General features: G+C 50.0%; 1 protein-coding gene across 2 annotated transcripts in view; it reads right to left on the reverse strand.

The window, feature by feature from the left end:
* Positions 1 to 45: 45 nt before the first annotated feature.
* Positions 46 to 23,938, reverse strand: part of FBXO42 (F-box protein 42) — a 49,214-nt gene continuing 25,321 nt past the window's right edge. Inside the window, exons 4-10 of one of the 2 annotated variants that reach the window (XM_085319932.1) lie at positions 21,621 to 21,755; positions 4,728 to 4,881; positions 3,716 to 3,826; positions 3,046 to 3,142; positions 2,157 to 2,213; positions 1,553 to 1,669; positions 46 to 1,315 (exon numbers count right to left, since the gene is read on the reverse strand). In XM_085319932.1, coding sequence (XP_085176058.1) covers positions 200 to 1,315; positions 1,553 to 1,669; positions 2,157 to 2,213; positions 3,046 to 3,142; positions 3,716 to 3,826; positions 4,728 to 4,881; positions 21,621 to 21,755 — 1,787 coding nt within the window. In that variant the 3' untranslated portion in view covers positions 46 to 199. The remainder of the gene's footprint in view (positions 1,316 to 1,552; positions 1,670 to 2,156; positions 2,214 to 3,045; positions 3,143 to 3,715; positions 3,827 to 4,727; positions 4,882 to 21,620; positions 21,756 to 23,938) is intronic. The other variant, XM_085319933.1, reaches the window with a different exon arrangement.

Below are 23,938 nucleotides of genomic sequence, written 5' to 3' on the forward strand. Positions count from 1 at the left end.
GGGGGGGGGGGGGCGGAAATCTTCCCGGGAACCGGAGGGCAGCGCTGATGTTTCGCTTTGCATTTTATTGGTTTGCCGTTCCCTAATTCACAGTTTCAATCAATGCCTGCGGGACAGAAGGAAGGACTTGAAAAGAAAAGGGGAGGGAAAGCCACGGGGAAGGGAGGGGAGAAGGTGGCGGTGAGCGGCTGGCGCCACATTATCTTTTTGCTCGCACAAAGTACAAGGCATTTGTTTTGGGATAGTACTTGACGTTCTGTTTCTTGTCCATGAGGCCACCAAATATGATTAGTTCCCCTCTGCCTTGCACCACCGTATGTAAACTGGTCTCGGGCGGCCCCACCACAGAGCTGCTATTGAACACTTTCCATTTGACTCGTCCTTTCTCCTTGGTCTCTTTAATGTCCAGCACGTACATCTGCATGGGTTTGCAGTTCATGCTCTGGTACAGAGGCTTGCCCACGTTCAGGGATTGGGGAGGATGGTGGCCCAGGCGGCGGGCGATGGGAGGCAAGGAATGACTATCGCCTTGGGTGGAGGCCGGTCGCAGTGCGGACCCCGCATCGGCGCCGCTCGCGCTCTGGCTGCCAGGGGATCCTGGCGAAGAAATGAGGGGAGGACTTAATGCTGCCGAGGCTGAGGCGCCTTTGGAGGACAGGGCTTTGACAGCCTCCAGGCTTCTCCGGAGCGCGCCGGGAGAGACAGCGCCCGGGAGGGAGCTAGCGACGTGAGGCGGCGTGTGGATCCCGTTCGTCTGCTCCGGGGGGTTCCTCACGCTTCCGCCGACTGTCCTGCTGTCCACACCGTCCATCTGACAGATGACAGAAGCCGGTTTCTGCTCCCAGCTCAAATCGACAGATGCCAAACGCAGGTCTTTCTGCTCCGGGAGGGAACCTCGCCTTGGCGCCAGGGAAAGCCCAACTTTCAGGTCGTATCCTTCGGCAGCGGAAGGCGTGCTGGGCGATACGACCTGTACGGGGCTGTCCAAGGAAGCACCGCCGGTGGCGGTGGCTCCAGGCGATAAACTCCCCCCGTTCAGCACAGGGGAACCGTCCCCTCTGGCCGGGGAGAGGCTCCCTTCCCGGGATCCCGACGGGGTTTGCCTCTGTGCTCTGGGTCGCAAGGTGCCCCAGCGGCCGTTGACGCAGGGAGCCTCGTCCGTGTTCCTGACGGGAGACTGCGAGCGGTATTCCCGCGTTTCGGGGACCAGGGCGGGCGGCGTGGCGCTGATGGGAGAGGGGCGAGAGTTCAAGCTGGGACTCAGCGGAGCTCTCCCGCTGGGAGCCTGGCTAAAGACCACGACGCACTGTCCCACCTGCAGGAGGAGAAGGAGAAAGAAGAGGTTACAAACTGCAGTACGTCCCTTCACGCTGCACCGGGGAGGCAGCTGGGAAACACAAGAGGGGACGTTTGGACAGGAAAAAGAACAAACGCACGAGAGAGACACCAGAGACCACATCACGCCGTGGGACCACGCGGTTCAACTCGGGCACTTTCACAACATCCCTTTGAGCCCCGTCATCGCATGGCTGTCTCAAAGCCRGACTCTTACCCTGCAAGCAGGATGGCACCACAGCTCCGGCGCTCCGTGGTCTTCGTTCTCCACCTTGAGCGCTTGCCATGTCCAAGGGTTCGCATGCATGTGCAGCAACCARGCATCTTTAAACAGCTGCAAAGGAAAGCGTGACAGATTTAGGAGCCTGGTTTACTGCCAGGAGATCTCTGTCGGGGAGGGGAGGAACGGAGTTTTGCAGCTGCCTTGCTGCAGACAGGCGAACGGTGACCTAGATTGGGATCTGAAAGCGGAGGAGTGACTACGCCTCGCTGCGGCTATGGACAAGTCACATCATCTACACCTTCTATCCCATTATAAAATCAGGGCTAATTCTTCTGAGACTCAATTAACCTTGGTGAGCTGCTCAGATAGTGCCCGGGGTGCTTTTTATTAATTAAAGGCGGCTCTAGCTATAGCGACAGCTTCGCTGGGAAATCTACAGTGTGGGTGCCTGGATCAGAAAAAAACAGCAGCTCTGCAGGACATGAAGTYGCCGGAGTGTCTGGGGGCTGCTACCCGGATAACGCACACCCTCCCCAGGGGCTCACACYTATTGCGACACACGTGCAATTCACATTCCCGCTTCCCGCGGTATACTTACTGCATTGGGACCACCGCAGCCACCAAGGATTAAAATGGTTTCGTCATCTATTACGATCTGAAGGGKGTAAAGGAGAGCGTTTCAGGCCGGGAAGGACGCAGAGCGGTCCCTCGTGCTTCCACAAGGCCTGCGAGCTCAGGTAGAGCCAGCTGGCAGCTTCTCAGYGGTGCAGACGTTGCTGAATTTCGTCTGCCCCAGCACGTGGGGTGGAGCAGAGACAGAGAGCCAGTTTTGCTGGGCCCAGGGCAAAGCCGAGTTCACCCCGCTGCTTCAGCCTCTCCTCCTGGCCCCAAACCGCTCGCAAACCTGTCGCTCTCACGGCTGAGCGCAAGCACCTTTCCCGACGCTCCGCCCGGGCCAAGCGGCGGGGATCTCCGTGCTGCTCTCTACAGGAGGGGAGAAGGCCAAAGGCCCGTCTGACCGGCCACGTGCTTCAGGGCAACTGGTCACTGGCATCACTCACTCGAATCAGAGTAAATTAARGGGGGTACCAGCAAAACCAACACGGGATACTATTTCATGGATCTTGATAGCTGCAAAGGGTGAYGTTAGCTGCTTTTTGCTCTCATGGGCAAAACTCAGCAATTTGTTTTCTCAAAATGCTCGTTACAATTCTGAGCCACGTGCGAGAGACAGCACAGTAGCTACCTGAACATTAAGGAGACTTAAGAGTGCAGCCTCACTAAATAAATGGCTATAAAACATAGGCCTGGCAGGCAAAGACCACAAAGATAACTTGGAAATTAGGCAGTAGTTTTCAGGAGAGCCGCAGGGGGCTGTCTGGAAGCTGGAAAAAAGCCAGACAAGGCTTAATCTCTGGTTTATCTTTTGCAGCACACGCTCACGTGAGAGCTGGCCCTGAAGCTGAATAAGCGAAGGAGAACATCACCTGAGACTGGCCACCTCGCGGRTGAGGGCTAGGCCCAGAGATGTTCGGCTTGGACCAAGCCCACTGCTCAAGATCCAGCACCCAGACGTCGTTGCTCCTGCAGGGACGAGACAACAAACGCTGAGCAGCAGGCACAGACGCTCGCTTCCCCCACGGTCCCAAAGGAGCACCYGGCTGCAGCGCTGCCCTGGTTCCAGGCGATACTGCTGATTAAACCCAGGCCCTTCGGGCATCTGAAATGCTGATTTAGGGGAGATCCTTCCTGCCAGGACCGGGCTGTCTTCAAGTTGGTGTCTCAAAGGAATTCCCCAGAAGAGGTGAACAGCATGATAAGTCAGCAGGCAGACCCCAACGCTGGCCTGCAGCRAGTGCTAGCCCATCTCTCCTCCCAGATGCACGAGGGCAGGAAAGGGTAAGCGGAGAGGATCACCGCAGTCTCCTCCGATAAACAAACYGCTCCGCGCCTGCACGCAACCYTTCCGCACACCTCGCCTCCCTCTCYGYTGCCCAGTTCAGGGCACTGTTTCGCACCGTGCAGAGCACGGATCAAAAGTTTGGGAAGCAACAGCATGGTAATCCCCCACCAAAATGCTACAAACTATCTCAAGAGTGGTCCAACACACTCCTTCCTTGCAGGAACGCTTGTTAACCATCTTCTTCCCAAACTTACATTTGCCGAGATCCCAGCGAGCCCCCAAAGACGATCATTTTGTCTTCAATGACACAGGAAGAGTGTCCTGCCATGGGAGGGGGGCCGTGGGTGGTCACGATGCAGTTCCACCTGGAGGAAGAGGGAAGAGAGCACCGACCATCGGATGAGAGAGGGAAGCACTGAACGAATGGAGGGGGAAAAAAAATCCCAATGGTCAGCAAAGTCCTCAAGAATGTATTACAGAGAAAAAGCTCAGGGAAAGCCTACAGAGAGCCAAATAATAATGAAACTAATTAGAAATACTAAAGTGCTAAACATTTTTAAACATGACAAAGTCACAAGGCCAAGCTGGAAATATTGCCCCTTTCAATTAAGTTTGCCCCGAACCATTTCCAACGCAGTTTAATTACAGCGTGCTAAAGTCACTACCCAAAAATGCATTGGATAATTGACGCTTTTGATGATTAGACRTTTTCAAAGAAAGAGAAGTAAAATTCATCGCCGCTTTGATACAGCATCTGCTCCTTTCTCATACAAAGGTCAGGAGAAATATGAGGTCTAAAACCATCAGAATAGTGTTTAAAAGGAATAGGAAAAGTCCTGCCATCTCTTTGGTCGCTGCTGGAGACATTCTTAGTCTAAGAGCTTGAACGGCAAAGAGCTTTCCAAGATGGCATATACAACCACTGCATCACTTTTCCCTTGAAGTGCCACCAAAAGCCTTAAATTTGGACCATCAGCACAAGCAAAACCTCCAGGAGTTATGGTTTTATCATCTTTTATTTTCCTCAAAGACCTCAAGCAAGCAGCCAAATGAATAAAATATTTAAAATACACACACAAAGWTTTTCTGCCTGTCTGGAAAACGTTCCAGAAAACACTTGGGGAGTCTGGCATGTTTTAGGTACGAGCCTAAAGGTCCCTTCCAACCTCAACCAATCTGCTATTCCAGGTGAGCTCGGAGAGACGCCCTCCGGCAGCTCTCCAGGGCCAAAGTGCGCGCTTCAAATCCAGATGTTTTCATCCTTACCAGTTTTTGGAGGGTGAGTACGTATGGATCTCATCGAAGAACCTCTCCGGCTGGTGCAGGGGGTAAGGGCTCGGCCTCGTCCACCCACCGAAGAGCACGAGCAAGTCCTTGTAGACGACCAGCGTGGCCCCAGCCTTGGGTGAGGGGTAGGAACCTGAGCAGGGGTAGCAAAGGGGATAGGTGAGGATGCTGCGGCAGACACGGGTGCGACAAGAACGCGACAAAGTGGAAACTCCTCCTTTAGAAAGACGGAAAAAGAAAAGATGACAAAATTAGAGTCGGGAGCCTGGGAAGAGAACTACTGCCAATTTGTGTCATCGTAATTAGTAGGAGCCTGAAAGCACATTTCACATATGGCAAAACATCTGTCAGTCACCAACAGGAAATTACTAGCTTTCTAACATACCCCTTTAAATTATTGCTTTAGCGCAGAATAAAAGCAATAATTACCTGCAAATACCTACTAACGTCTCCCCGAGGAAGGAGCGAGAACGAACACCAATTCTAACGCATCCGGCGTAGCTCGTGGCAGCTCGCTCGGGCCCTCCCGAGCAGCAGCAGCGCACAGCGAGTCCCGTTTTTGCAAAGAGGTGCTCTTAACCCTAAGCCCTCGCCGCGAGAATTAACAGTCGCTCCCGGAYGGCGTGACGTTTTTAAGACATCCTTGACCGCTTTCAAGGAAAACGCCAAAGCTTCTCCAGGCGGCACCGCCGCGGCCGAGCTGCTTTCCTCCCCCGGCCGCCACCAGCACCAAGCGGAGTCCTCGACCTCCGGATTCACGCTCGCAAAAAATACAGAGCCCCTGAGCTCTCTGCCTTTCTCTAGGGACCAAACACGTTTCGCTGCTGCTCTCGGGTACACGGCTACAYGGGAAAAGGGGAACAAAGTAAATCAGGAAACCGTCCTTATGCTATTTATGTGCCTAGTATAGCCAGAGCTCACTCTCTCAAGCTGCAAACTGGCCATTAGCAAATATTTCGGCCTGACTTGCAGAGGATCCGCTTGCCTTTTCCATCGAGGATACTGCAAGGCAGCACCGGGGCTGTGCGGCGAGTCGGGCTGCAGGGGTGCGTCCGCAACAAGGACGCCGGCACGAGCTGGACGCTTCCATCTGGTTTTTAAATGGGGAAAGGAGTTATTTTGAAACAAAAAGGGTCAGCGAGAATGGCTCCAGTGCACGTTAGGATGGAGTTACGGAAACAGAGCAGCACTTTGCTCAAAAAAACATCCGGATGCTAGAGAGGGAAAAAAGCAACCGTACAACTGCCGCAACCCAAAGGTCAAAATCCTCAGACAGTTCCCAAGAAACTCGACAGTAATTATGAGGGAGTCCAAGGTACAGGCTGGACCTGTTTTTTTCCAAGAAGTTTTGCCTATTATTGGCCATTGCACAGGTGTAAACCAAAATGAGGTTTCCCTCTGCTGTGCATGAGAAATGTTAGTTTTAGAAGTCAAAGCAAAAGGTTGCCTTTTAAAGCTACGCTCTTCCAATCTGGTAACCAGACAACTATGGTATTTCCCCGGCTTTGAAGGAAGCTGGCAACACGAAGAACAAGAACACGAAGAAGCGTCAAGCRTTCCCATTTGGAAGCTCCATCTCCACGTAACCGATCCATGAACTTTGGTTGACACACGGAGCACCCCAAAACGGAGCAACGTCTCGCCACGGGATGGCTCTGTGCCGAAGGATCGCGCCACAGACTTGTCAGATCAGAGATGACTTAGCTTTACCCATCTCGTCCTGCGGCAGAAAACGTGTCAGGCTGAAAGCCGGGAGCTYGCGATGCCATTGCTGCCTCCCTGCACGGTTCGCGAAGGGCCAGGAGCACCTCGAGGAACCCAGAGCACCGAAACGAGAGCCYTGACCGCGGCGGGCAAAGCGGAAACGTGGCGGCGGCGGCCCGTGTGACTCCACGTCTCAAGCACGCGCAGCGCAAAGGCAAGGTCTGACATTGGGAACATCAAAGGGAGCCAGCGCAATTACCGGCAAGCCCGGAACGCCGCCCTCAAAGTCGGGGAGCTTTATGGGATGCGCAAAGCGGCATTTCAAAGACCGGCAGCAGCATCGTTGACACAGGAGGGCTCCTTCCTCTCTGGGATTTTAATGAATCGCTGGGAGCATCCTGCTATTACACTTGCAAATGCAAAAGTCTTCTGTTCTTCGCCACGGTCTCGAGGATACCAGCGCCTGCAGAAGGGCATCGTTAGCTAATTGCACCATTTTCAACTGCTTCCTCCATCAGCAATTCAACCCTGATGAAAAGCACAGAGAAGAGCTCTTCCTCGCCGAGGGGGAAACCGGCACCCGAGCTCCACACCCTGATAAAGCCCCGTATCTGATTGTATTTCCTTGGGGATACAAATTTAAGCATGCAGAGGGTGTAGCACAAGTAACTACTTCTAAACATAGACGGAAGCATCCCTTTACAGCTGGCGCTGTTTATTCATAGAGATCAGTGGCGAAAAGCCGGTCAGAGCTAATTTTTTTTCYCAGCTGATGGATTTTCCTGGCTCACAAAAGCAGATACGTACCTCAAAGGAAAAAGAAAACCCTCCGGCTTCTGCGGGTGTCTGAAGAGAAATGCCAATCTCTGAGCTCTTCTGACACAAGCTCTAGACGCCACCTATTTATGATGCATCCTTACGAGCTTTTTAAAGCCTATTCAGCCCTCTAATGCAATCGGAGCAGCACGCGCTGCGATCAGGAGCCACAAGAACAAACAAAAAACCACTATAAGGAGATGCTCTATGCACGTTTCCAGACTCTCCTTTTATCTGAGCCAGGCACAGCTCCAAGGAACTCAAAAAAAAAGAAAGAACATAACCCATGTAGTATGGAGTGGAGCTTGAACGCTGAAAATAAAAACAAAGGGAAAAATCTCCTGGCTTCTGATGGCACAGCATTGCACAGATGAAAGAACTGGTTCAGATCAGTATAATTTGGGGAAGGATTGGAAAAAGAGGAGCTGCACTGGAGTAGAGCTAAGCATCTGCACAACCCTAGAAGTAAAGAAAAGAGATGGGAGGTAAATACTGTGGGAATTTTGTCAGGGAAGACTAAGCTTTCTGGATATAGAAGTGCTCCTAATATCGGCTGGGAGCTGTTACTGCTGCTTCTGACATTTCTCAGGCAGCCTTAGCTTCAACCAGAGACGTTGCTATTTTCGATACAGCTCCAGCGAGCCGACCGCAGTCATCACGAGCCAAATCAATTTACACGAAAAGACAGGATAAACAAAAACAGGCCCACGGCCGAGTTTCCAATTTCAAAGGGCGAGCCGAGAAATTAAAGCAAGCGAGTCCAGCAGCCAGCAGATTTCGACGCGAAGGCGGCCAAGCTCCAAAAGCCGCCCGCAACCCGCGCGCCAAACGCACGGGGCGGTTTCAGGGAAGGGCCGCAGGGCCAACGGCACCTACCTGCACCAGCAAAACACGACGGCGCATAGCAAGCAGTGGATTTGCCCAAAGCTTTTTATTTTATTTTATTTTTTTTTTTTGCTCCCCCGCAGCAGTCTGCCAAGCCAGGGTCTTGCAACAGGAAGATGACACGAGTCTGCCTGCCCCGGGGAAGGTAGCGGGGTCCAGAGGTCAGAATCCAGAGCAGGCTGCGGAAAAAGAGCTTGGGACCATCGTAACGTCAGCATCGGAATCGGGCAACGCCAAAGGGGAGCTGCTACGGATGAGAAAGGGGAGCAGGCAGGTATTGCTGTGCCATGGCTCGCCCTGGCTCTTCCCAAAAKTCCAACCACAGCATTTGGGATTCGCTACAATGTAGCGCTCAGCTGCCTTGGATTTACTGTCTGACAATCACCTGTTTTTATTCTGAGATATTAAAAACGAGGTTTTGGGATTATGAGTGTCTCCAAGGGAGGCTTTGATTTGGCCTTGTAAACCTTAGAGCTTTTAAGAACCAGGGAAGTATCTTTTTCCCTTACCAGAGCCGCATGCAACTTAGCTTTTCCTTGAAATCTGGGCTCAAAAAAATTCCTCTCTCTTGCTTGGAAGTATTGTACAAGAGGAAATGAGATCTGCTTCTGTTGAAGTTTCTACCCCACAGATGGGAATTAAGTTTTGCAGGATTAAAAACAAACAAACAAACAAGAACCAAGCTGAGTCTTCCCAACAGGCACAGCCTCTTGCAATCAACATTTTTTTCAGGCACATATTTGCTGCATGCAAAACACCTCTCAATTAGCAGGAAAGAAYCCACGCACCTCTGCAGAACTAGGGGAAGCTTTTCACTCCCCTTAATCTAACTGCGAGAACGTGAAAATCCAGGTATATAAATTAGCTGTAACCACAACTTTGAGAGCAGCTGTCCCATAGAAAAGTTTCCTTTGTGCTCTCAGTGTACAACTTMCACCCTGCAATCGCACTGGCTCGTGGTACAAGTGCAGGAAAACCTGCAGCGTTGAATTTAAGGCGCAATTTCTTGCTGTCTTTCGCTCGGAAGCAGAAATCAGAAGTCTCCAGAGAGGATGAGTTACTTCCAAGCTCTGCAACGTCAGACAGTCATTTTTTGCCCTGGAAAATCCCACATATCAGACTTTTAGAGTTCAAAGTGTCTATAAAGCTGTTTCAAGTCATCATYGGGAGCACTGGCACCCTCCGAGCCCTACGCAACAGCATCAAGCTGCTCTTTACCTGCATTCATCAAATATTTCTTTATGCTGCAACACTATGAGCCTTGGTTCAATGCCAGCAAGAGCCTGAAGAGTCTTTGCTCCCTTATCATATAATAGCCGTCCGCCTTTCTTTGCAAAGCTCTGCTTAATTACTTATTTCCTCCCTGCTTTAATTGATATTGCACCTTGCAGAATGTGGAGTGATCTGAGTAACGGGCTACCCAGAACAACTCCGATGCTAATTAAAGAGCTCAGCAGTTGAAGAGAGAAAGGGCTGCTCAGGTTGTGCCGATCAAAGATGCAAACGGAAAAGCAGAAATTGCTGCATCAGACTGCACTGTACTAATAACAGACTAATTTTCAGGAAGAGACCAGAGCACATAGGGGTTAGCAGAGGCACACGCTCAGCCTGGGCTATGCTCCACACATTTCTGACGTCGCGCTCCCAGATAAGCCTGCTCAAATAAGTACGCAAAGCGGCGGCGGAAGGAGCAAAGAGACGCCGCTCGTCTCAAAATTGCTGCTACAAAGAAAAGGCAGCGACTTACTGAACGTCCGAAGTCYGGAGCCCCGCATGCTACTTCTCTGGAGCATCCCCCTCCAGGAAAGGGGGGAGAAAAATCCACATACGCCACGCTAAAGCGGCCACCTGGCATTCAGCTGCACTCTCGGCACCTTCCTTCTAACCAGCTTTTCTCCTACCCGCAGTTTCCCTTCTTACCACTGCAGCGTTATGGCCAATGGTCTCTAAAAGCTGCTGGTTTCCATGCTGCGCTTTGCTCGCCCGCGAAGCGCACATTTATCCCGTAACTCCTGCGCTGAACGTCAAACCTCGCTAAATATTTCATGCGAGGAATACATATTCTGCTTCGGCCTGAAGACAAACGTGAYGCAGCGTCTGGTCATCCTGCGCGCCTGCCAGATCTAAGGAGAGGTTTTAAAGCGTATGTTTTTGTGAAAGACATAAAAACAGGTTAGGAAGCGCAAGCATTTTAAGGCATTCACTGTCTGGGAGAGTCTAACACTAGAGTACTTATTGCAAAGTAGAAATCTTCATGCTTAATGCTGCATAGTYGTTGAATTGCATATTTAAGCGCTGCGGACTGGATCATCAGTGCAGCGTCTCAATAGCAGCATCAGCTTGAAGCAGCGAAGCTCCACGGCCAGACGCGGACCCGCTCGCTCGGCTGACTCGGGAGGAGCTCTTGCCGATAGGTGGCCCCACAGCCTGCCCGAAGCCTCYCGAGCAGAGGCTTTCCAAAAGTCCCAGCTCCCTCCCAGCACACGAGGCGAAACCCATAAAACCATCGGAGCAGCAAAGTTTCACTTCAGCGACTGAAAACGGAGCCGTCTCCCACCCCGCTGCCGCTCCGGTGGGATGTAACCACCCARGAAGGACCATACGGCGACGCATCTAGAAGGAGAAAGGGATAAATCCGTGCAAAGCGAGCGGGGAATCCGTGGCCGGACAAATGCTCCAGCACGACCACAGTACCTCCTGCACCTCTCACGCGAACGGGCAGCATCCAGGAGGGGAAAGCACTGGCCTAGCACTGGGAGCTGCTTCAGACCATCTGCTTTCCTTCCAGCACGATGCATGGTTTCTATCAGGGACACTGCAGCTGCAAACGTTAGTTAAGCGTGGCTGAACACCTGTTTAAATTTAAGCCTTCTTCCCTGAAAAAGACAATAAATAAATAAATAAAAAGGGCGATTTCACAACTGCCTTGTTCCCTTTGGCTGTTCTCAGCTTCCCAATACCATCTGAATAACTTTGCTGAAGTAAGAGGTATCTTAAAGAAATAAAATTCTCTACAGTTTTGCAATTCTTTGGGTGGGGGCAGCAGAATGAATATTTAATTTGCACCGGCAGATGCTCAAAGTTTTACCCCAATTAGCCTAATTCCCCACTACGTTAAACACTCAGGCACTTCCAAAGTCACAGGGAGCTACCGGGCGTTCAGCACCATTAAAAAGCCATAACCRCTCATTTGCCTATATAAGGATTCCTAACCTTGGGAATTTGTTTTTGCAGATTATGGTCCTATTATTTACCAACAGGGACACAAATAGTTTTCCCCAATTTTGGTATAAAATGCTCGTCAGCAGTATTTTCAGATGACCCAGGGTCATGTCTGAAGCGAGTAGACATCGCCCCGAACTCGGAGAAGCGGCGCATGTCAAGCAGCCCCGCGACGGCCAGCCGCCCTTTCCCTGTTCRAGGCTACCTTCGTGCGCTGTTTAGAGAAAAAAAGAGGGGGATCAGAGAAGCTAAAAAATTCCCTGCGTCAATCTCAGACACGGAGGCCAGTAAAGGCAAGAGTGGGAAAAATTCCTCTGTTAATCTCCGGAGGGATCTGCGCCCGGGGACCTTCTCTCTCAGAATCTAAATCTAACAAGGTTAAAGCAACAAGCTATTTTTCATGCCTTTCTGCTAGATCCTCACTGATAACGTCTTAAGAGGGGTTCGTTTTCCCGCGGCTATTTCTGAGGAAATAAAAAAAAAAATAAAATAAATAAAAAAAATAAAATAAAAAAAAATGCAAGAGCGCTCCAAATGTAAAAGAAACGAAGCTGAACGCAAGGGAAGGTTTCAGAAGTCGCCGTTGCTATGCTAACCGAATGCAGAGGGGAAGGAGGAAAGGAGCTGCAGAGGTTCAGCTGCTTTTACGGCTTTACGGGCCTTAAAGCGCATTGGGAAGCGCCTTGCTGCGAAGAAGGCAACGCGACGGCGGCGCCCGGGGGACTCTAGTCGCCTGCGTTTAGGCTTTCGTTAGGCAGGGACGCGCGGGTCAGCTCCGTGCTGAAACAAGAGGCCCGCTCCCCACGCAAAGACACCGGGTTTCTGCCAGGGACGAGCGCCGCAGAGGCGTATTTCGAACGTCCGACGCGCGGGGTTTTTAAATCGCTCCCCGCTCTCATCCTTTTGCTGGGGCAAATCCGGCCTCTTTGGGCGCCGCCTCCATTCCAGCCGCCGTCCGAGCGCTCCACGGAAGACGTCCGGCACGCCTGCTACGCGCAGCTGCTGAACCAGGAGGAACGCGGGGGATCCTCTCCCCCGACTCCRTTTCTGCCCCGATGCAGCGGCTCGATGCCCTAAAGTGAACCTCAAAGTCCCCAGCGGAAAACCAGATGGTCGTTCAACTGCTTCTCCCACCGTCTCCTGCATCRCTTTTGCCCGGCCTCACGCTCCATGAAGCGCCGTCCAGCCCTGCCACGTGGTGCTAACCCAGGCGAGACGCGGCGGCAGCGAGAGGGCGAAGGAAACCGTTTTCCCTGCGCGGGAGAACCGAACCGTGCCTTGCTTACTCGCCGACGATCGCGCCGAGGAGCCGATTTCCCGCAGCAGGGACGGTTTCGTACGCTTTGCACGCAGATGAAGACTCACTCAGCTTCCAGCAACTGCAGAATCGATGCAGCGCACTGAGAGTGGGGAACAGGAGAGAAAAATCATCGGCTGGGTTCGCCTGCTAAAACRCATGCCGCCTTTATGGAGCCTTAATGCCTCCGGACCAGTTCTTTTTGTCATCCCCCAGGACAGACGGCCACCAGGAACATGGGCAGCACAGCCACGAGCTCACCCCTGTCGCGTGCCTGATCCTGCCGACTTCTCCAAAGCGACTGCTGCCTGCCTCCGGCGCTGCGTTCCTGCAACGCCRCGTGCGTCTCGGCATCCCCGCGGGAAAGGCGAGGACTTCTTTTAATCGCTGAGCGGACCCCTATGCTCCTCTGCCCTCCCCCTTGAGCCATTCCTTTCCAACGAAAGAAAACAAAGAAAAGGAACCAAATTATGGAGCAACTTTGCAGGCTGCCGCCAGGGAGCGGAGGAGGGAGAGGGCTGTGCAACGAGACGATCTTCAGAGGCAGAGAAGATGCTTCTTCCCCTGAGAAATGGCATCAGTATTGGGAGGAGGGGAAAAAAAAGGAAAAAAAAAAAACACATCCCAAACCCTCATCCCCACAAAAAGAGAGGAAACGACCACAGCTCCTTTCAGATGCATTTTAGAGCATCAGCTACAGCTGGATTCTGAAAAATAACATTAACAGGTTTCCAGCTACTCCTCCATTTTATACACTACAGATGTACAGAGACAGGTATTTTTTGCTCTGATACAGGCAGTCCACATCAATCCTGTTTTCCCTTCTGCTGACTAGCATTTCAGAGCTACTCTTGCTTTATCTCTGAAGCTTTTCTATATCTACTGCTCTCAGTCTGCTTTCTGTATGGAGCAGGGACAGGGTTAGAAAGGATTCAAGAGCTTTAAAGCAAGGAAGATGACGGTGGACTTCAGGCTTTTCCTGCCTGGGTTGGTGAAAGCATATGCAGGACTCGCACATGTCCAGTCCATGCGTATTTGCCACCTCGGAGTCCCTGGCATCGCTTCTGTAACACTGTCAAACTGCAGGACACACCATTTATCAGCTGGCCTCCGAGGAAAAAGCTCACCATCTTCTGCACCACCGAGGACACCATCATCACTGCCATCCAGCAGGGAGGGAGAGTCTCTCCTAATGCACCTATCGACAGGACAGACCTGGCAGAAAATCCATTGGGAAGGGCAAAAACTGTCACGGGTTAAACGCAAATCAGTAAGGTTGGAAGGGACCTCTGGAGATCACCTAAGTCCAGAGAGGCCACCAGAAAGGAGGAGGACAGGGCCTGGCAAAGCAAAGGGAGGGGAGAGGTGTGTTTTGAGCAAAACTCRTATCAAGTGTCTAATCTCCCCCATGGGGCACTGCTGTTGAACCCAAACACTAAGGGATTCGTCTTGTGCAAGGCAGCCCTCCATGCACAAGAAATACCTTTCCACTGAGGCTTTGGCAGATTAATTTATAACAGCTAAAAAAACACATGCTTCACCTGCCAATTTTTAATCTCTTGGCCTTGAAATGTTTCCTATTTTATAAGGCAAATTTCATTAGAGGCTTTTTTCTAAACCACTCAAGCAAAGAAAAACAAATTAACATGCTGTCTGCCTCGCACAGACTAACCAAGGGACTAAAAGGCACCRAGAAACACCTGAGCTCTGTGGAGCCACAGCTTGGAGCTTGCTGAACAAGCTCGGAGGGTCTCCCTCTGGAAGGGCACTAATGCAGTTAAATTCCATATTCAAGGGACTTTGCTTCCTCTGGAAAGCAGGGYGTACTCCTTGCAACATCTCCCTTTACAGTAGAAACGGTGGAAAGGCGCTGCCCAGCCGCAGTCCTCATTCCCAGCGCAGCTCTGACCAACAGATCCTGCGTACCTGTARGACGACCACTTCAGTGTGCAAGGGGATTTGCAGAATTTCTGTATGTGCCGTCAGCTATTTCTCCCCAAGCTACCAGGGCTCCTCTTCAAAAGATATTCTTGCCCTTTTATTTCCACATTGCAGCTTAATATTAAACAAAAACAAAACAAGCCTTCTCCCTTGGCGCTCCTTCTTTACTCCCAGCCTGACACAAGAGCACTGGGTTGGAGAATACAGTTGTCAAAGACTACTGCCACTTTGCTCCTGTTAACTAATCTGCTTGCRAACCTGGGAGCCCGAAGAGGAAAGCTCAACACATTAAAATAGCAAAAGCAATTCCAAGAAACCTCAGCTGCCGCAGCACCTCCGTCCCAAGGGCCGGCATGAACACGATGAGCCTGTCAAACGGCGGGCAGCACAAACCTACCCTATACCTGCACAGACGCAGTAATTTGTTTTCCAAAATACTGGCACTGAGGTTTGAGCATCTCTTAATCACGCAGGGCTGAGCGGGTTTGCATTTCCAGAGCACCTTTCCTCCGATGCTCCGAAAGCCCTCCAGAGGCATTTCATTAGAGCGCCGTGCAAAACCTGCCAAGTAGGCACTGGGGGCATTTGGCGACAGAAGTCAAGTGGCTGAACCCAAGGAGAACTCAGTTTTAAGCTACTATGGCACAGAGAAATTTAAGTCAGAGTTTCCAATGGGATCAAGTCACTCTAGGCGTGAAGGCTCCAATAGGCTTTTGACCATGGTGGAAGAGTCAGTGTGGACTTTCAATGACAACCTGCAAAGTTTTAGCTCTGCAAAGGCTGAAACTCAACGGTCCATAAGGAATAAAGAAATCAGATCAGGCAAAAAGCTAGACATTTTACTCTTACARGCTGTGTTCAGTGCTACAAGAGCATTCTTCCCTTCACTTAGATCTCACCCATCCCAACCTGTGGCCAGAAAGACWCTACACACATTTGGAGTAGTTTCCATCTGTTTCATTAACCTGTTCTACTTTGAAGTATGAGACACCTGAAGCAGCAGCTGTAGTCGTAACTAGAGATGTTAYTCCATGCCAGATACCAGTTCTTCACTTCTTTTGACACCCAGGAGGCCAGGAGCTATATGACATGGCTTTAGTGTGCTCACGGTGATCCCACGTTCTTATTAAAAGTTAGGTATGCCTTCAATTAAATCGGGCGGTTAAACATCGCACTAAGTTTAGAAGTGCACATACAGACAAGGTTCATTCTGCAGCACTCTCTCCAGGGTGTTTGGCTGTAAATCGAAACAAGTTAGGCTAAATTTTGAAAGTTTATTTTCAAAAGTGCTTCTCCTGGTTTCCCTCCTTGCATACACGGGAACATGTTTGTTTTGGTAAGAAACACCTTGCAGGCTGCGCTCTGATGTCTTCGCGATAAGCAGCAGTGGTTTCATAACCACAGCGCGTCGCCTCCTTCCAACTCGTTCTCAGCACAAGGGTTTGAGAAGCGGACGACAGACTCGCAGACACTGGCGTTCAACTGCACAACCTCCCCGCGCCATCTGGTAACACCTTCTTGCAAATTGTATCTTCGCTATGGCTTAGGTCTCCTTTCAACTCCATACAGGACAAGAAGCTCTGAACAAGGATGCTCACCCCAAATCRGGACTGTTTTGAAGAATGCTATGAAACCTGAACAACTGTTTTGAAAACTTGCTTTTATTTTTTTTTTTCCTCCAAGAGAAGGTTATGAAAACAGGACTTTTTGCTGGTAGCAAGATTTTTGGACAARGGCAAACCACTCCATTTGCACTAAATGACTAAAGGGCAGGTTTCTTGCTCTCTCATGCTGCAGCCAAGACAGCCTCCCATGGCAGAAGAACCACATCTGATACAGCCACCTTGGCCGGGTGACAGCAGCATCCCTCCTCCGACCTCCTTTAGCCTGCGAGTTTTGTTGACACAACCTCATCAAAGCACCTTCCCCTCCGCTCAGGAGGGGAAACTCCATTCTAAAACTCCAGCAGCTCTTACTCAACACACAGGCCAGGCATTGCTGAAACGATAAAGACCAGAGATGGACCTGGGAAGAGAAGAGGGCTTAGAGAATCAGACATAGATTTTTGCAGAGTTACCGCATCTGGATGTTTACTGTTTTAAGTACAAACTTTAAGCTCAAGCTCTTTACTCCTTTCACTCCTGGCTACAGCAGTAAAACACTGGGAGGATCAGTCACTCAGAAGCAGCTAAGACTTGACACCGGCAACCTGTCTCTGAAAACTAACAGAGGTGCTCAGGGCATCTAACAAACTCCTTCTGCCTTCAAAGTCCGTTTCCAGCCTGTAGTTTTAAGAGAATTGTTCCCACCTCCCCAGCAAAAGCTACAGGCTTAATGGCAGAGAGATGAAAACACCAGGAAACAAGCCCTGGGAAGTTCTACCCTCCTACCGGAAGGGTGGACTCGGGGCTTGCTGCATGGCAGGCCTTTTCACAGCAAACAGGAAGAGCAAAGTCGTAAGTCTCCCAAACTCCTCCGATGCCGGAGTGGGAGGAGGGAGGCCTTGCCATTGCCCGACAGCAGGAACGCGTACCGCCTCAAGGGTGGGGACGGGAATTTTTTGCATAGAGCTTTCTTGCCTTCTCACGTASCTACGGGGAAGGTTGGAGCAAAGGAGGGGATTGTGCTTGGCCGAGGCTAAGCAAAGCAGAAACACCCAGAAAGATGCGCAGGTTCCACTGGTTTAATCCACGGCTCTCCCTGCAAAGACCTGGTCTTTATAAAATAAACAATGGCAACACAAACACACACAAAAAAAAGACTATTTCATATATATATATATATATGTATATATATATATATATTTTTTTTTTCCACCTCTGATAACACAGGTGGTCTCTGGTGGGACTACATTTTTTCCTCTCCACCAGGAAGAAGTACCTGCCAGTTCAGTGTATGGCTTTGGCAGGCAGAAGGCAAGCATAGAGCTCCTGCAGAAACTTCARCCAACAAATCCAAGAAGGGAGAAAGTCTGTAGAAACACACAGTTGCTCTGGGAGCTTCAACGGCACAGGCAGCCAGGAAGAGGATTTCTTGGAGATACGCTCTCATGCCTGCTTATCAATTACCCACTGCAGCCAGAGGGTAACAGAAACGTAAAACACGGAGTGGAAGAAGACATTAAAGGGTCTGGGTTAATGCTGATGGCTAAGGCAGCTTCTCTTAAGAACTGCCACACTGTTTTCAAAGCACAGAGAAGGAAGGATTCCCATCAAGAGCATTTTGTAAACCCGCAAGGAAATAGGACATGTCTTCCCTCGCATTGGCATAGTAGATCTGCACTCAGGGCCAAGTCCCAGGTGTCAGCAACCACACCAAAATCCTCAACATACAAGTTCGTCCCTTCACCCGTTCCACTGGCTCCTCTGGGCCACTGTCAAGTTGGTTTTGGTTTCCTTCCTGGCTGATTTAGCAGCACAAAAGCTCTTTTTCTGGGAGCTCTAGAGGATGATYGACACTAAAAGCAATCCTGCCCATACCATCACTGGAACAGCATGCTGAAGCTTGAGCTAGAGGAGCGAGRCTAAGCCCAGCCTCTAGCTGGATAAACAAACCCCAGCTTAAAGCATCTCTAACCCTCCACCAGACTATCCTCCATGCAGATAGGCTAGAAGTCAAAGAGGAGCCCAGATTAAACTACGCAAATAAAGCATMCCAACACCTCCCCGTGCCACGCGTAGGGGATTGCTCCTTGAGAGCTGGACTCTCCTCCCAGCAGCGTGGCTGAGCTGACAGTAAYGAAGACGGGAGGAAAGTGCTCGTGGAAGAAAGCACCTGCCTTCCACGGAGCAGCTGCCTGAGGAGAACATTTCAGCTGTAATTTTTTTACTCAAAATGACAAAATACAAGATGGTATCACTGATCTGAGAAGAAAACACAGTAAATTCCCGTGGGCGTTTCAACTCCTCTGCAGCTGGGAACGACTAAAATTGTCCCCCAGCAGCAGAAGCTGACAGCAAACAAGCGCCTCTTCTTTGCGGCCAGGTAACCAATTCTGCACATTTCCCTCCAAAAGTAAACGAATCCTTCAGCTTCAGCCAGGCTGGCCTCACCTGGCATCCACGCACGTCCTGCTTGCCAAGTTCCCTTCGCGCGCGGAGCACGACGGCATCCTTGCATGCCCGTCACCATCGGCGCCTCCCCTCCRGGGATCCCACATAATACAGGCTATTAATTATCCTTCTGCATGCTCCCTTCTGCTCGAGCTGCATTTGCATGCGGGAGAGGGGCGCAGAGGAACAAGTGGCCAGAAGAGCTCGAGGGAGAAGAGTTTAGAGCCTTCCCTAAAACAGAGCTCTCGCTAGCTACCCTCCTTTTTAAAAGCATTCAATTCCAGGCATTAACTCCCCTGTTCTGCTACTGYCTAATTTAAAAGTCAAAAGTCAATGCTGTTGTTTGAGATCTAAGCCACAAGTACTCTGAAACCTCAAAAATTACTATTATTTTTTTTAAAGCAATCACCTCCCTCATCTGTCTCCAAGAGTAAAGAAATCCAGCCCAATTATTTCTTTGAAGGCTAAACATTTAGTCCTTAAGTGCAACAACTCAGACTGGAGAAGAATTATCCAACCCTGACGTCATCTAGTCTAATGCCTCCAAGGAAAAAAAGCAAAACGAAGATGTGGCTATAAACAAGAGAAAAAAGAAAAAAAAAAAAAAAAAAAGGAGTTTTCTCCTGGACTGCATATAGATCTTCACATAAGGGAACGGGATGAGGCTGTTTGAGCTCATTTGAACCACGGCACTGGGCAAGGTCCAAGATACTTAGAGCTTGGTCCTGGCACCATRCTTTTGCTTCCTTTAGGCAGCCCTACCCAGGTGTTTTCCACTCCAACAGCGAAGTACGTAGAGGCAGAGAAAGCGGACTACAGGAAAAAGCAAATTAGCTTCTTGACATAGAAAAGGCAGTAACTCAGTTTGTGCTGTCTGCTCTAAAGAGCAGGTAGATCTTAGGTCAGCCTTAAGCGACAACGGAAAGCAAGTTGTGAATTTGAGTATTTTTTCAGGACATAAACAGTGTTGCACTAGATCAGACACCCATGCTAAGTAAGGACAAAAGCTGCTGCGCATCATCGCATCTCTCAAAGCGAGACTCTGGCCTTGCGGAGGAGCCATCATCTTCTCCTGGAGAAAGACCTACCCTGCGGAGGGAGTCAGTAGAACGAGCTATCTCGAACAAAAGGCTGGGAATTCCTCCTGAACCTCCAGGAGTAATTAGCTTGCACACACCCCAGGCTGAAGCAAGCGTTAATCAATCAAAGTCAGCTCTCCTTTTAAAATCCCTCTCACATTGCTTGCGTCTCATTCCAAGTTTCAAAGCTCTTGGCTTTTGCCCCCTCCAGTCACTATTCTTTCCCAGGCAGCGGGTGCCAACACTGGTTAGGGCACCAAAAAAGCCACGAGTGCAAGAAACCACCACCGGCACAAGCACGGGTGACTCATCTTCTCTGAAGACAGATTAACAAGAGCACTCTGTTCGGCGAGACTGCCTCAAGTTTCAGTTGCGATCTGATCTCGCTACATGCGCTCATGACAGCATACAGAAACACTTCCTCGGGGGTTCTTCCCATGGGACTTAACTCTGACACATATTCCCACAGGACTCATTCTTTTAAAAGTGCTATTTGTTAGTAAGGCAGTGGGAATTTTGCTTTATAAAAATACCAAGGGGGTGACGGAGACACGGAGCTGGGTGCTGGCAGTCGGCTTCGTTAACGCAGCGCGAGTACTAACTGCGAGTCGTGGCCCGCATTGAATCCAACGGAAGAACTCACTAGGCTGCAAGAATAGCYGTCCTGGGGCAGACCAGAGGTCTGCACAGCCCTGCATCCTGTTTATGCTACCCACGGCCTCTTCTTCACCCCTGACCAGAGTGAGAGGAGCTGGAGAGCATTACAGAAGGAAGGAGGAAGCAAAATTATTTTCTACGTACCTGTTCTGCGCCAGCTTTACAGTTCTAGCTTAGTTTTCTCTTCGTTTTAAGTCACGCCTTTATATGCTCCACACTTCAGTCCAACATGGTTTGCTTAATTTTAGCGTTTAGATGTCACACACTACATTTGCCAATTCAAAAAAAAGTCAAGTCTAGTGAAAGTATTAAGACCGGTGAAATCTTATATCCAGAGAACTGTCATCACGCACAAAGTATGTGGAGCCACACCTGAGTAACCCCAAGATAACCCCAGCAGGCAGAAACATCCAAATTTTGAAGGACTTAAGGGAAAGATCTGATGGGAAAACACAGGCTTAAACAACAACCAAGTAGTCCACAATACTGGAGGCACAACACACAGGATATCTCAACAAGCACGGCAGATGCCAAGCTGCTCTTCCTTAAACGTAAAGCTTTYGTTGAAATCGGTACTTCTCTACTTACTTTTCACTCGCAGAGAGTTTCCTCCCAATTCTTGTATCTTTACCAAAGTTATTCCAGTCAAATATAGAGATATATGGAAAACAAGTGCTTTGTGTGCGACATTTCAAGTTCAAAACCAGTGTGGGAAATAATCCGTGGTATTTTCCTGCTCTGCTCAGAGCACATGGACTGCGGGAATGTACCTGTTTTCCCACGCTTTCCTGGTTGTTGTAGGTAGCCAGCACGGGCACGTCTCATCCACTCCTCAAAAATACTTGAGATGGCAGCTACCTAAGCTCCTCGAAAATCACTGTTCTAGGACAACAACTCCTGTCAACACAGGCTCATGACCTCAGTTAAGTGTCACTCATTCTAAATAGGATAGAATAGCACCAAATAGCTTCTCCAGACAGAGAAGAAAACCAGGAACAACTCWATTTACTCCACAGCACAGTGCTGCAGGTATACGGATGCACAGATATTCTGTGTTTAAAAGACACACAACCAGAAAGCCGTTCAGACAATCATAAGATATGAGGAAAAAACACAGAATCAAACTGCTTAGCCCTGTGGGCAAGATAAAATTTGATGAAGGCTTCAGAGGTACGGAAGGGAGTTGAGAGAAGGGTTAYGGACATCCATCACCTCTCACCTGATGCCAGAGGCCGGATCCACTCTTTGCTATTTAGGTCAAGTCTCCAGAGATCATTGAATGCAGCATTGCAACTGCTCTGCGTGCAGCCACCAAACACATACATCGACTGATTAGCGTCATAGTAACATGCACCTAAAAAAAAAAAAAGAAAGAAAGAAAGAAAACAGATCAGTCATTTCTCTAAATCTAACTTCTCTGGTCTTGCATCCCGGGTTTCAGAGAAGAGAAAACCAAAATGGGCTACAGCRACTTCAATGCAACCATGGGCTTACTTATGATTATCCCTGACCAACGTAAACCTACACCAAGAGCCTTTTAAGGCGATTATTCCCCCAAGCAGAGCTGCTCCTGTAAGCGCAAAGAAAGCTGCCTTAGACGCTTGCAGTTAATTAGATTAGCTACGATTAACGCATTCAGCACACTTACCTTTCTAAGCTAGTCCACAGGGTTTGCAGAGCTGCCAAATTTTACTAAGTGACTGCTAGGGAAGAGCGCTTTTGGCCCCATCTTTGTGACATGAAGCTGAACAGCCCAAGATTCACATGTATGSGCTTTAAGTCGCGCAGAGCGTGTATGGGAGACAAGCCCTGAGCAGGTGGTTTTGGCACAGGCCCTATAACCTTTCCATCCTCTGACCTGAAAACAAGTGAGAYAGCAACAGGCACGTTCCTCGACCGGATGCTTTTAGAAATGCAATCCTCCCTTGGCCTGACATACCCTGAAAAATCTCTATTTTCAGGTTTTCTGTAAGATTCTTCCCCTAGAGCTTTGCCAAAGGAGCATATGGTGCGGCTGGCAGAAAGGACAAGTTTGTTTTTGAAGTCCTGATCTATATCTTAAGGGTACTGCTCTGTTAGCTGCTGCAGCTGCATCTCCCCAGTACATACTTAATACTCTCCTAGCACCAGGAACTTGGCAACAGGCACACAAACAGCCCCAAAATGCAGAGGCGCCACATTCACCAAAGCTTCTCTTTCCGAAGCCCAACTTGACGTACGAGTGCTCTCAAAGTCACAAAATAATCCAACGTTGACCGTACAAACAYGAGTGATGCCTCTACAGCATGGGGAGGAGGTTAATGAAACCGCTCCTCATAGATTCCTGGAGCACGTGTTATGAAGTCTAGCAGGGGGAAAACACGGCAAATCTTTTCCATACGCACATAGGCCTGTGTGCAATATAAAAACCACAATATTTTATGCTCTGGGAAAGCTAAAGAGCATCAGCTGGGGCTTGGAAGGAGCAGGACTCACTGCCCTTGAGATGACAAGCGATATATTGCCCAACAGCGGAAAACCAAAAGCGAATGTCAAAGTTCAGCCAGGCAGCCCACAGCGCAGACCAGCATATGGCTCTTAAGCTGACACRGAGGTGAGAAGGAATTCTTCTTATGCAGAAAATCCTCCATAGCGGATCTCCGGGTTCAGGCCCAAGTATCAGCATAAATAACCAACGTGACAGGGGAAGTTGCAAGATCAACGGCACGGGCAGGATGGGCTTCTCGCTGTGAAGGAGGATTTCAGAAAAAGACTGAAGAGCAAGAAGGAAATTCAAGGCTGCCAAAAGTTCACCGGAGCAGCACATTTGATAATACTAGCATACAAGTACAGCAGCTTTGAGCAAAAAATAGATTCAGACTAGTTGACCTGACAGGACAGGACACAGCACTAGGAGCTCATGCTAACAAAAAAAGGCTTTTCARCGATAAGAAAGATTCAAAATGGAGTATCTGGAGTGAAAGAAACAGCGTGATAACCTACTTTCGGTAGAAAGAAATGCCACAGCCCTAATTTTGCAGTCTGGAGGTATGTATTTCCAGAGCAAAAGAGCTCTTTAACACAGCCCACCCGTACACACGCTGGTGATACTCATCTCGCCGCGGAGAGCCAGCAGGTCCGAATGAATTGCACGCAATAAAACGGCGCATTCAAGCGCTCGCACACAATACCRCGGCTCAGCGGGGGCCGCGACGGAGCCCCGGGGCCTCCGCGCTGCGCCCCACCGTCTGACCTGGGGCTTGTCATGCAGATCACCCGCCGCCCCTATTGAAAGCCCGCAGAAAAGCCAGCRGCCCTCGTGCCCTTGGCTTTCACCGACAGGTCCGGGGCGCTTYGCTGACCGCACAGCGGGGCCGGATGATCTGCAGACGCAGAACGGACGAGGGCACCGTCCCAAGTCCGTTTTCGTGGCCTGAGACCACCCAGCTCTCAGGCACACAAATCCCCAGGCATCTTGAACCGCATCTTACCGACCATCGCAACAACGCACACCTACCTGACAAAACTGCTGAGCCACCTTCCAGGTGGAGGACGTGC

The sequence above is a fragment of the Rhea americana genome, unplaced genomic scaffold, assembly GCF_003343005.1.
Source record: "Rhea americana isolate MKP2758 unplaced genomic scaffold, rheAme1 scaffold_603, whole genome shotgun sequence".
In the NCBI taxonomy this organism is placed as follows: domain Eukaryota; kingdom Metazoa; phylum Chordata; class Aves; order Rheiformes; family Rheidae; genus Rhea; species Rhea americana.